Source organism: Wyeomyia smithii, chromosome 2 (assembly GCF_029784165.1).
Source record: "Wyeomyia smithii strain HCP4-BCI-WySm-NY-G18 chromosome 2, ASM2978416v1, whole genome shotgun sequence".
NCBI classification, from domain to species: Eukaryota; Metazoa; Arthropoda; class Insecta; order Diptera; family Culicidae; genus Wyeomyia; species Wyeomyia smithii.
This window is the reverse complement of record NC_073695.1, coordinates 200,606,576-200,619,004: the sequence shown is the minus strand read 5'-3', so window position 1 is coordinate 200,619,004 and position 12,429 is coordinate 200,606,576. Positions and strand designations below refer to the sequence as shown.

Genomic DNA, 12,429 nt, shown 5'->3' with positions numbered 1-12,429 from the left:
CAAATAAATTTAGCGTATAGGGTTCAAATATATTTTGCTGTAAAATTGAATTGAAAGTTTTTTTTTCATGTCGAATGTGAAAAATTAGACAAAATTTTCGAAATAGTCTATTTCAAATAGTAAACATTTTTTTACACAGAAATACAAAAAAAAGAATGTTCATCATGTTTAATATATTCGATTTGTCTTTCCCATTCCTTTCGTATATTATAAAACTATCAGTGAGTGTTCCTACTCTATGTATGCACTCACAAATACGCATGGTGTTGCCTGTCCTTCGGTTGCGTTTTGTTTTTGATGCGCGATGAAGCAATTTTGGGATGTTGTAGTAAAGCGTGTTTTGACCGGTGACCGGTCTTGCAATCGTGTGGGGTTGAGCGAGATTCCAATTACAAAACCATCAAAAGGTTACCTAAGGAGACATCCTCTTTGAAAGACCTAAAATTGGAAGGGAGCGTATCCGGCGAAAAAGGCAACGTTCAGTTAAAACCTTTCACCGATCTGAATTTTCAGATCGGTGAAAGGTTTGTCTACGCTATTTTGGCAACTAATCTTGGATGTAAGGCCTACGTGAAGCGCAAATTTTATGACGTTTCCGAATCCCCTTCAGAAAAAGAGGGCGAAAATGATACTTTCACGGCAATATTCCCGAGGTATTTTTTCTGAACAGAAACCAATTGTCCTGGAGCAGCCACACAATGTATTAAGTGATCTATTATGAGCAGCAGCAAGAGACAATATTTTGGAGTCCCAAGGAAATGTTCCTCGATTCCAGAGTGCAGCTTCAGTGATGATTTGGGTGGCAGTTTGTAAACGCGATAAACTTCCACAGGCTTTTTTACAACAACAGGCAATGTTTACGTGCCCTTCAATACAACTTTTAAGAGAATCACGTACCTGTCAAAATTAACCCTTGAATGCTCGGGGCAATTTTGAACATTTTTATAAAATTTCTCTAACTGTGCAATTCCACAAAAAGCGGGCAACCAATTTACCCGACCATTTTTTATTTGACTGAAACTTTGTATAGAAAATTCTATGGGCAAAAGATGCCATTTTTTCCTGTAGGAGCCTATGACCACTGCTACCATTAGTTAGATATATTGTGGTAGCTATTTCCAGATGCCATTGCTATTGATTTTTTTTTTTTGAAACACGACTCATTTTTCAGAAGCTATTTAAAAATGCTATGCTGGGAAGGTACTGATGATTACAAATATTTTTGAGAGCCAAAAAAAACTGTTTTTAATTTATTTAGTTTACTCAAAGGCGACTAGGCTCTCTGATAAAAATCATAATGAGTAGAACATGGTGTAACGGTTTGACCAAAAAGTAGGCGCGGGGTAGGGAAGCGTTTTTTCACTTTGGAGGGTTGGAGACGTAGCATCACTATGCAACAGCGAATAACTTTTTCGTGTTTGTTGATATATCCTTACTAACAAGGCAATTGAATATCGCAAATTCAGGTGTTTTAAGTTGGAAATTGTTTCTTAAATTAATGAATATTGGTAGCAAGGTATGTAGCATTGTCATATTTATAATTGAAATATCAAAATGATAATTTAATTTAATTTTTATGCCCTAGTTGTTTATAAATAAACCTACTCGCTGGCCATTTTTTTTTCAATATGGCCGACTTTGCTTTTGACATACCGTTACACCATGTCTTTATACATCATGATAAAAATCAAATCAAACCAAAATCAGAGACGCTCTTCCATAGGTGCAACTTGTGCATTGCACAGGGAGTCGCCAGGCACAAAATAAATTCCAAATCCGACTTTATATTTTATTATTTTTTAGTTTTATCTTTAAATAGTAGCAAAGAGAATGACTTGCGTTTTTTCGTGGACATGATTATGATTACTTCCTCAAACTGTGTTTTTCAGAATTTGGCGTTTTACAGGTAGCTCCAAAACCCACGAGTCGCCCCTGAGTTTACTTAAATTTAATTTAATGTAAATTACGGCAAGCTTTCTAATTTCGAACTTTATGCAATGAACGATGGTCAAATGAGAGCAAACTCAGTGTATTTGATCTCGTGACAACGAATAGATTTTAACCTGAAATATCGTGATTTTTATTTCCAAAGTAGCTGTAAATAATGATGATTTTCAGTTTAGTAATCTTTTCTTGTCATGTACATATCGAATAATAGCACATTGCCAAAAGAATCCGTGGATTTCATGAGCGACCAATTTCACTCCGATTTATTTAATAAGACTTTAGAGCATTCTTTAAGTTTGGTCATAAAGTAAACGATAGATATTTCACTCATAGTCATGGGGGTTTTCTTGGGCACATACCCGCAGTACTCATTTTAAATAAATATTGCTTCGGAAAACATCAATTAAAACTGAGTTATTCGAAAAATGTTATAAAAATTGATCAGCAATGTCAAAATTCTAAGAGTTTGTCCATATAATCGCATTTTCTTTCCCATCATTAAAAAACAGACCTTAAATCGGACAAAAACTGAGCTCAAAACAGTGATTCTACGAAAACAGTTTTGGCATGGTTTCAACCCTCTAGTGCCTCTTATCGTTTATAAATTTCATAGTGATTCTTTCGAAGTCCGCCTGAAAATTAACTTGGGCACTAAAGGGTTAATATATTTCACAGCAAAATATTATCAAGTATATATAGCATTAATCGATCCGCTTATATTAAGTGTGGTGTCTTATATTGAAAAAAAAAAAAAAACACACAAGGATTGTATGCAAAGCCACGACCACAAGGTTGACGAAGAACTACACAAGGTTAATTTTTACTTTACTTATATGGCATATGTTCAAAATTTTACGCAAAAGAGGAGTTGAAGTGCTACTGAACTTCAGTTTGCACATACATCATTGAACAGGAATGAAACAAACACTATACATCGCAACAAGTTTCAAGAGTCAGAATGCATGCAGATTAAAATATTCTAGTGCAAAACGAACAAATATTTAATCTACAATAATTTGTTTGTTGTTCTCATGAGAACAATTGCTGCTCAATTTAATTCCGGATATAATGTTGACCGCATCCATGTGCTACCCCGACAGTGTTTTTCGCCACCGAAGATCGAATCCTTTGTCGCAGTGGAAAATGTACCCAACAGAAAAAAAAAACCATTTCCTGATAAACAGTTCAAAATATATGGACCGTCAAACTTTCAGTTTTTCCACACTGAAAGTTTGACGGTCCATATATTTTGAATGGCAGCATCCCAAAACGTTTGTGTGTTGTCAAAATACGGCAACTTTTTATTAGAGGAAGTGCCGGCTAGTAAACCTATTACTGATGCTACCCGCTACTGCACAAAGGCAGCTTTTTGCTAGAGGAAGTGTCGTTGGCTCTGCCAATGTCGCTGCTTATACCCGCTACCACTGCTGCTGCTATCCGCTGCCATTGCTATCCTCTGCCACTGCTGCTTCTGCTAAGTAAGGATTATTGCAGTCGCTGTCTAGATCGAATGTGAGCAGTTTTAGCCGAAACAGGCTGTCACAGCCAAAAAGTACATTCCGAATTACTAGGTCTATAATTCTGTCGACCGTGCTTGGGAAAGCAATTATATCAATCATAAGTTGATTCATTTGCCTTTGACATCTCTTTTTTCACTAATCGCAAAATCGTCCTATAAGCTATTTCTGCAGAAAGTCAATAGAAATTCAAAATTTAAAAGTGGTGTCATTGTTGCTCCTTAAGGTGGAATTCGTCCAAACTCGGAAGAATATGTTTTTGCATTACAATACAACAAAAAATTATACATAGAATCCAAGGCAGAAGTAAAAGTAAACTTTTGTTGCACTGTGTAACCAAAGTTTTCGTTACCGTCATTGAAATCGTCAATATTGATCAAATTTCAAGGATTTGTGTTCCGTTTTCTTCGACTGACTAGAATAAGCGCCTCTGATTAAGCCGTTTCCTACCCTGAGAAACTTACTTCAGAATAGTAATTAGAAATATCATTGCTGAAACTTATGCATATCCCAATATTTTCGTAATAACTCAGTATTTGTTATTTTACTATGGCTTTAATCGTTGCTAACATATTTTGCTGCTTTCAGTGCTATTCAATGGAATGAAATAAAGTGATCCAAATTATTCGCAGTCAAAGAAATAATTATTTGTTGTCAAATAACCTTCAAAAAAGCGTATTTTCATAAAAAATTGAAATTTCCAAAGTTGAATTTCGAAATATTTCAAAAATGTATGCATTAAGACAGTTTTTATGATTTGAAATTATATTATTAAAACACAGACAAACAGACGTTGCCACCCGATGACGATTTCATCGACCAGAAAAATACCGATAATTTTGAAATTTTGCTTAGTGGGCAATAATGCCGCAAGTGTCGCTATAAGCAAGCGTGCTTTTCCATTATCAAAGACAAAACCATCAGTGATGCTGGTTGAGTGGATTTGAGGAAGCGTGCACATCCATTAGCAAAGACAAAAACCGTTTTACGAAAATAAGTTAGTAGGCAATAAGCTCACATAGTGGCGCATGAGTGTAACGTTTCGAATAAGGACGATGATTTTTCAGGATTTTTGTTCGAAGAGGCACGTCTGTTTGTCTGTGATTAAAATTTGATTTCTCTTCAAAAAGTTTAAATTGAAAATATTCTTAAATATTTAACTTTCAATATTTTTTTTTTCATTTTTTCATCCTGAACCTTTTAAGCTTTGGAATAACTTCAAGGTTCAATAAAAAAAATCGTTTCTGTATTTATAAAAAGATTGAGAGTTGATTTTCTAACTTTCTTAAATTCGAAATAACATGAATACAGATGCATGTAGAAAGTGTAATGTCTATCCAAATCTTTTATCAACAGCAGTTTGAACATTCACTGCTCACTTCTTGCCCAGCATGAGCGCTGCGTGTAGCAATTTTTAACACCGAACTTCTTTTTTCTGCTTTGTGCTGTGTTCCTGCCGCTCGCAGAAAAAATAATACACTTGCTGCTTGCACCACAGCCGAGCGAAACAAGAGTGGTGAATCACTTTATTGCGAATACATAGAAGTACAAGGCGGTGCGTACTGCTGAGAAAAATTCGATAACATTCAATAAGCGAACATGAGTGACGAGCGGCTGGACTTTTGTTTCAGTTTTGAAATGCAAAGCAAACAATGCAATCTACTTTGCTAGCTAGACGCTGCCCTCGTTTGATATATGAAGAACTGCAGTGAGCTCTGTTGTGTAGTTATTGTGCGCAATGTCCTTTCGTGTGAGAAAGCTCACACCAATTTATTATTTCCCTGAAGAGATATTTCAGATCCCGCTGCGGTGTTTTTTTGCAAGCTACTCAGATACACATGGTTTGTTGCTTTCTTCAAGGAAGTGCGTCGCATTGCAGTTGTTCTAGCAGTGAAAGATACACTAAAGTCGCTTTTTACGCGGGAGATATGTGCCGCGTAAAAATAACCGCGTAAAATCCGGAATCCGCGTAAAAAAACGCGGGAATTCCGAAATCTGCGTAAAAAAACCCGTGTTAATTCTGCAATCCGAGTGAAGAGAAACCGTAATCCGCGCAAAAAATACCGCGTAAATTCCGGTATCCGCGTAAATTCCGGAATCCGCGTAAAAAAAACCGCGTTGATTTCGGAATCCGCGTAAAAAACGCGAAACAAGCGGCCTTAGTGTATTCTCCTACACGCTAGTGATTTTCTGAGCAGAAATAACAAGTCGCATTCCGCGCAGCACATTTTTCTGTGCACTCATCTTAAAAAAACTATTTTTCAATTGTAAATTTCACTAAAACACAACAAATTTGTGTGCTTTACCATGTGCATAGCATAGCCTGCTATGATAGTACAGAAATTAAGTATGTTTTCGTAAAATTAACTGTTGAAAAACAGTTTTTTAAGATGAGTACGCGGAAAAATGTGCTGCGCAGAATTACCCGCAGTCACTGTATATCGCGATCAGTAATTTTTATCAGGAATTTTTAGAAGATCACTTTCACCCCATTCCACAGCACTCTGGTATTTTTATATTTAATAAAGTCTCCGTTAATGAGAATCGATATTTCAGATTACTCAGATTGCCTGGTAACTTTTCATAACTGCCGGTTCTCCTAATTTTGTGCGAATTATTCAATGTTTCTTGTAACTGGCTGCACCCAACCACAGTTTAATTTTTCTCACCTGTTTGTAGCATTGCACTCTGTATTCATAAATCTTAGTCTACACGTTCACACAAAATTAAAACAGTGAAATATTCGGACAAACCAAATTTACCAAATGAAGAATCGAAGAATATCGCACCCACAACAAGCGAGCGCGCAACCAAGCATAAACACAAGTGGCGTTTGATCACCCAAGCGTGAAAGTAAAAGTGTTTGTAACGCGATAGTTGTTCCGCCTCGCGCCGCACCGAGCGGGGGGGGTGTCGATATGCCAGGCAGGCGTAAACAGCCGTAGCATTGAGAGTGAAAAATAAAAAACATCAACCCATAAATTAGTGCAGCATGCAAAAAAACGGAAAAAAGTGAAATGAACAGAAGAAAAAAAAATTAGATCCATCAATATTATGCACTGCAGGCGAATTCGAAGGCAGACATCGCAATTGAACAGATTTTTCTTGCTATCTGGCTCACCTGTCGAAGCAGCTGGACATGCTCGTCCCGTATCTGGGTGTACATGGTTTTCAGCTTTTGGAACTTTTCCTCGCTTGCTTTGGCCCGCTCTTCCTCGGCATGTGCTTTTTCTATAGATTAAAATGTTACTGAATGAGATCTTTGATTCGATTAGGATTGTGTACTTTATCTTACGTTCTAGAGTAGGTGCTGATTGGGCTCGCAGCTCCAGTTCTTCCTTTTGAATTCGCAAGTTGGACAGTTCACCCTGGCTGAATGTTAGTTGCGAGTTCAGTTGGCCGATCTGTTCTTCGAGTCGCTGCTGCACATCCCGCTGCTCGATGGTGAGTGATTTAACGTAGTTTGAAAGCCGCTCGATCTCCATCTGCAGATGTCGGATTAGATCGTCGCGATCCTTGAGAAGCCGCTCCAGCTCCAATACCTGATAGTTTGGAGGTGCCGCCTGCTGGATATGATTCTGGTGGTGGTTTTGAGGAAGCTCAGGAATGGGTGGTGCCGCTTCGGAGGTATCGATCAGGCTCTCTGACATTATTGATTCTGCATCGTTATCGATGGGTTCAGAGTCAGGCATTACGACAACCGGTGCCTGATAATTGCCAAGGTCACTTTGCTGTTCGAAGTTAGGTGGAGCATCCGGAAGCTTAGGAACTGTTATGAGGTTAACGAAGTACTGCAGATTCCGGGATTGATTGTAGAACGACTTTAATTGGTGAAATAGTGTTCGGAACCGTTCTCGATGACCAGTAAGCAGATCGGATGGCAGATTTGCATGCAGTTTGAACATTATTCGTACGACAAAGTCGTATAATGGGTTCGAATCCTGAATACACGGGATCAGTGGTGCCAAACGGCATTGACCGGGGGAAGTCATGGAACTGACACAGAACGTGGTGATTGAGTTGAAGACTGGGGGAAGAACAATGTTTAGTTTTGATTTTTCCGTTAAATTAGATTTTAAATAAATTGCACTCACTTGTCGCTTGAAGTGCAATGATGTCATCCAGATAATCGAAGATTTCCACCGCAAGCTGGAAGCTATGAAATAACTGAAATTACTAGACAAACTCTATAACTGACATAACTACAATCACTTACTAGAAGTTTATATCACCTCCACCGATATGTTCCAGCTCTCCAGGTTTCAGCGCCAGACTGCCCGGTATCCGGGGATTCCGATCGTGAAACTCTAGCTTCGTTACCAGTAGCTTGGTGTAATGCTTGATGCAAATTCCGTAGCCATCGTTCAGGTGACCCCACAGTTTACCCGCCTCAGTCAGCATTCCTCGATGGCGCATCGAGTGCTGACAGCAGTGCGGATGCCCTTCGCGAAGGATTTTGTGCAGCAGATGACAAAACTTCCACGCTACTATTCGGTTTTCCTGAACTGGCTGTCGGATGGCGATGGCCCAAAACGCGTGGCCACCTTTGCTGTGGAACGTGCCGATGATGGCTGCCCGTACGTGTTTGACCTTGATAGGCGCCTCCACGTTACTGAGCGCCTTAGAGATACTCATTGTCTAACGAAAAAGATACCCAGGTTAGAGAGGCGATTATCATCGTTTGTTTTGAACACTTTCAAACCAACGAAAAAGTGCGGTGCAAAACCGGTGTTGTTAGTAAATAGGCAAACTCTTGGTACTTACCAGATTGTAATATTCTTTGTCGGTCAACGACATCTTGGCTGCCTTAAATGCTTATCGATTGATTAAATCCTTTGTACAATTGTCAGCAGTTGTGCTTCAATTTTAAGAAATGCGCTCTCAATTAGCTAACTTTTTGCTTAAATTTTGAAACAAAATCTGCATACTATGAAGAAATTTCCGGTATAAGCAAAATGTCACAAGAGTTAAAATGCTCTCTAGGAAACAGTAATCAGTCTAATAAAAATCTTTCGATGGAAAAACTTTCGTCTTGTTGCCATCAATCAGTTAACGGATTCCGGCTGCGGATTGATTTGTTTTCTTCGATGTTCGGTTTTTCGGCTCTTCCGTGAGGCGTACCTCTTCTAAAGCAGTTGTACAGGTTGCTTAAGTTTTCCACTCTGGTGCGCATCGAAAGTAAAAGCTTTGGATTAATTTATGGCCGTTCGAATCTGCTATGCAGCGTAACACAATTATTGGATGTTGCTTTCCGATGATTTACAGTTTAACTGAATGTTTCTTGTTTACTTGTTCGGTAACAAATGCTACTTTAAATTTTTGTTTTAATTGCTCATTTTAGCCCAAAACAAAGGTAACCTAATTAGTAAAGCTGGCGGATTATCAATGCGTTAACAGGTGGAGAGCTACACTTTCCTCATATAATCTGAAATTAGGCAGAGAAAAAGAGCGAAAATGCAGGAAAAGTAGGAGAGATAATTGTTTTAGAAACATTATCAGATATGAAAGTGGGACGGTTGAACAGAATGTTTTCTCAAAGCTGTTTTAGCTTTTCAAGATCAAGAAAAAAACAAACAAACTGGATTGCACACAAACAAGATTCCAAAAGTCTTTGAACTCTAGGCTATTTATATGCAGTATATTTGCAAGTAGAATACACTGGCACTGTTTGGAATCGTCTGAGGTATAATGATAAGATCAATCAGTAGCGGCGACAGAGACTTAACCGCTCATCATCCACTAGAGATAACCTGGTTTGAAAAATGGAATGAATGTCTGTGGGTTTAATTGGTGTTTATCATTTTCATGCTCATACTTTGTATGTAGCGTGTGATTTAGAATATCAGGGGTGTGATGTTTGAATTTTTTTCGTTGCTAATATTTCGTCCCCTTAATGCTAGAACTAGATAACTCGAAATTTGTCGATTTTGAGTTAAGTATGCCATCATCTCGTTGTAACACGCAAAAGTGTTATTCATCAATTAAAAAACTATATATCTCAACGTAAAACAAGTGTGTTTTGTGACAAAACAGAATAACTCAGTTTTTTGTTGATTTTTTCTTTGCTATAACCGGCTTGAAATGATATGGATGCGTTTCATATAATCTGAACCATTGAAAATGGCATTTGAATCGTCATCACCAGAATAGGTCAAATTTTCAAGCTCGTTTTTCTCGAAACGTCAATTTTCGGGTTATCTAGTTCATCGGTTCTCAACCTGGGGTACGCGTACCCCTGGGGGTATTCGAAAGCTTTCAAGGGGTACGCGAAAAAAAAAAAACAGTAATGGCGGACAAAGCAATTTTTTTTATAATACTTCATTTGTTGTTCAATTTTGCTCCTAAAACATGACTGTAGCAATCAAACAAACCATAGTTCATTTTGAAACCTGAACTAAACTAACGGGTGACAACTAAAAATTTGGAATTTTTTTCTACAGCTGTCAAAAAAGGTGGAAGAAATTAAAGATAAACTGATTTAATTCTCATGAAGATACATACACTATGAGCTAGCAAAAAATATTGAACATTTGAGAAAGGTCCTTCAAGTCCGCTTTTCGAATGCATCTCTTGATTTTACCGATCAACTGTTCACAATTCGTTGATTTCCAGTTATTTTTGCACCAAAGGAACTCAAAATCTCAAGGAAATCTTCGATTGAACGACACTGGGGTGGATTTATTGGGTTGCGTATTTGGGGTACAAATGGAGTCGTGTGGTTGCTTAGGAACGTTTGTGTTTTTGACGTACTGTGATGATATTTTTTCTGGCTGAATCACATACCCAATTCATCTGTATGATGTTTTAAAAGAAATGGAATCATAATGTTCAAACATTCGTTCTGGTATAAATTTTAACTGATAGCCAAACCTCTAGGCTTGAACCATGATTTGACAAAAAGGGAAAGTCCTTTTCTGTTCACTACGCAGGCTGGTCTTCAGCTTTCTCCCTGGCTCAAAATGGTTTAGCGGCCATCCACATACCACGTGGACAGCTTTGGGGGGGGATGGTTGCTAATGTCCACGGTCCATACAATTTTTTTAGAATTTATATGGGAAGTTGTCCACGGAGGGGGAGGGGGGGGGTCCAAATCGTTAAAAATCTGTCCACGTGGTATGTGGATGGCCCCTTACTCACCTCTTGTCAAAATTGTTTTGCAGTTCATACCGAACCGTACAATGCACTTGCGGAATGCTCCTTGTTTGGACGCCATTTTGAACCGAATTGAGCATGTATAAACAAAACACAAAATACTGACATAAAGAGGAAGGATAGAGCTTTCATATACATATTTCCATTTCTCTCTAAGTGTTGTTGAGGAGTAAAAGACCCCCCAAAAAAATTCCAGATTTTTAGTTGTCACCCGTTACCACTATTCTCTCCACTACGCGAGAGCATTCCAAGCCAGGGGGTACAATCGATATGAAAAATATCGTCAAGGGGTACGCGGAAAAAAAAGGTTGAGAACCGCTGATCTAGTTCTAGCATTAAGAGGACGATTTATTCAGGGGGAAAATATGCATTTTTCTTTTTTTTATAGCTTCAAGCATACAGCCACCCCCACCCCACAATATCACATTCTTCATTCACCTCAGAGTTATTAATAGTATATTTATATCAAAAATGATAAATATTAGAAAATGATGAATTAGAAATGCATTTTTGGGACCTAATATTATTCAGAACCGATAAATCGAAATGTTCAGTAAAAAAAACCAAAAATTGAACGAAAATTGTATTTTTATAAAGATGAAATCATCTGAAAAAGAGCGCAGAAAAACGATCGGTGTATGAAAATAATGCGTACAGTATTGGCATGATGCCAGGTCCGGTCAAAATAATGTTTCGCCTCCGTGGGACCGCAGGAAGGGCCACAGACGTTTCTGGAGGCACTCGGTGCGGTGAATTTCGCTGTTAATGGTACCCGTTGTGATGTACGGTTTACTTATTTTATCGCCTTGGCATATGGCCTACCAGAGCAAGTTTTTTTTTTGGCGTATTTGTCCATTTTCTTCTTCCTTATGTCTTCCGGAACATCAAACCGTGATTTGGTAAGGTAGAACCTCAGCCCCAGTATCTGCTTTGCGTCTACCTTGATGACCGGACCTTGAATACACGAAGCCCAGCTTGTTTAATGGTTTGCGTAACGAACCAAGTGGAACAATTTGCCTTCAGAGTCGCGTCGAGAATCGAAAGGTTCGGGTTAGGCTCGAAATAATCCAACACCTTCTAGGCCTTCACAGGGTCCCATACACTTTCCTCGCTATTGCCTTGCAACCCGAGCACGGATAACAATGATGTGGACGGAATGAATTCCATTGCCTACATATTTTCACTCAGCAAAGTGCTTTGTTTCGTTTCTCATTCTCGAGTTTGCGTCGCTCCGTCTATATTCGTAGCTCTTAGAGGTATGCGACATCAGGAAATGAGAGCGGATTACAATCAACTATCGGGTACTGTGGAACACCTTACCTTTGCATACGGCAGCAAGAGGTACCATCGCATACAGCAGGATATCTTGCTGGCACAGCTACCGGAGGGCAGAGCGGAGAGCAAGGTGAAAATAATGGAATCTGTTCTTTTAAGAACTATGAATGGTTGAAGATAAGAGTTAAGAGAATTTTCGCAACTACCGTCAGTCGGGTGAAATTGTGCCAGTGGGGGTGAGATTGTGTCATCTAACTCGTGACTTGTCAGCCATCTTTTCCGGGTTTGAAGATTAGTCTTCCTTGATTAAGCATTTGAGGAATCTTTTCCAAGAAAGTTTGGTCTCGGATCGCCATGAGATGGCTGACAAACAATGGGTTGGAATGGCACAATCTCAACCTGGCTTACGATACTACTAGTGTAAAATTTTAATGTGCATATTTCTCAATAATCAGTTTTACAATAACGACCAGGACAACAAAGTAAACCGGCAGTGTTTCCTATGAACAATTTGTCGCAGCAAGATATAACCCTCATT

The 12,429-nt window shown here is 38.6% G+C and overlaps 2 protein-coding genes across 12 annotated transcripts in view; one reads left to right on the top strand and one right to left on the bottom strand.

Annotated features, from left to right (window-relative positions):
- The window catches only part of LOC129723561 (uncharacterized), a 104,925-nt gene that overhangs the window by 50,998 nt on the left and 41,498 nt on the right, over positions 1-12,429 (top strand). The gene's annotated exons all lie outside the window — the stretch shown is intronic.
- The window catches only part of LOC129723556 (huntingtin-interacting protein 1), a 41,057-nt gene that overhangs the window by 5,671 nt on the left and 22,957 nt on the right, over positions 1-12,429 (bottom strand). For 6 of the 10 annotated variants that reach the window (XM_055677852.1, XM_055677857.1, XM_055677854.1 and 3 more), the window contains exons 2-7: positions 8,229-8,889; positions 7,681-8,102; positions 7,559-7,620; positions 6,760-7,491; positions 6,586-6,695; positions 6,134-6,172 (exon numbers count right to left, since the gene is read on the bottom strand). In XM_055677852.1, the coding sequence (XP_055533827.1) occupies positions 6,134-6,172; positions 6,586-6,695; positions 6,760-7,491; positions 7,559-7,620; positions 7,681-8,102; positions 8,229-8,261 (1,398 nt within the window). In that variant the 5' untranslated portion in view covers positions 8,262-8,889. The remainder of the gene's footprint in view (positions 1-6,133; positions 6,173-6,585; positions 6,696-6,759; positions 7,492-7,558; positions 7,621-7,680; positions 8,103-8,228; positions 8,890-12,429) is intronic. The other 4 variants (XM_055677849.1, XM_055677848.1, XM_055677858.1 and 1 more) reach the window with 2 other exon arrangements.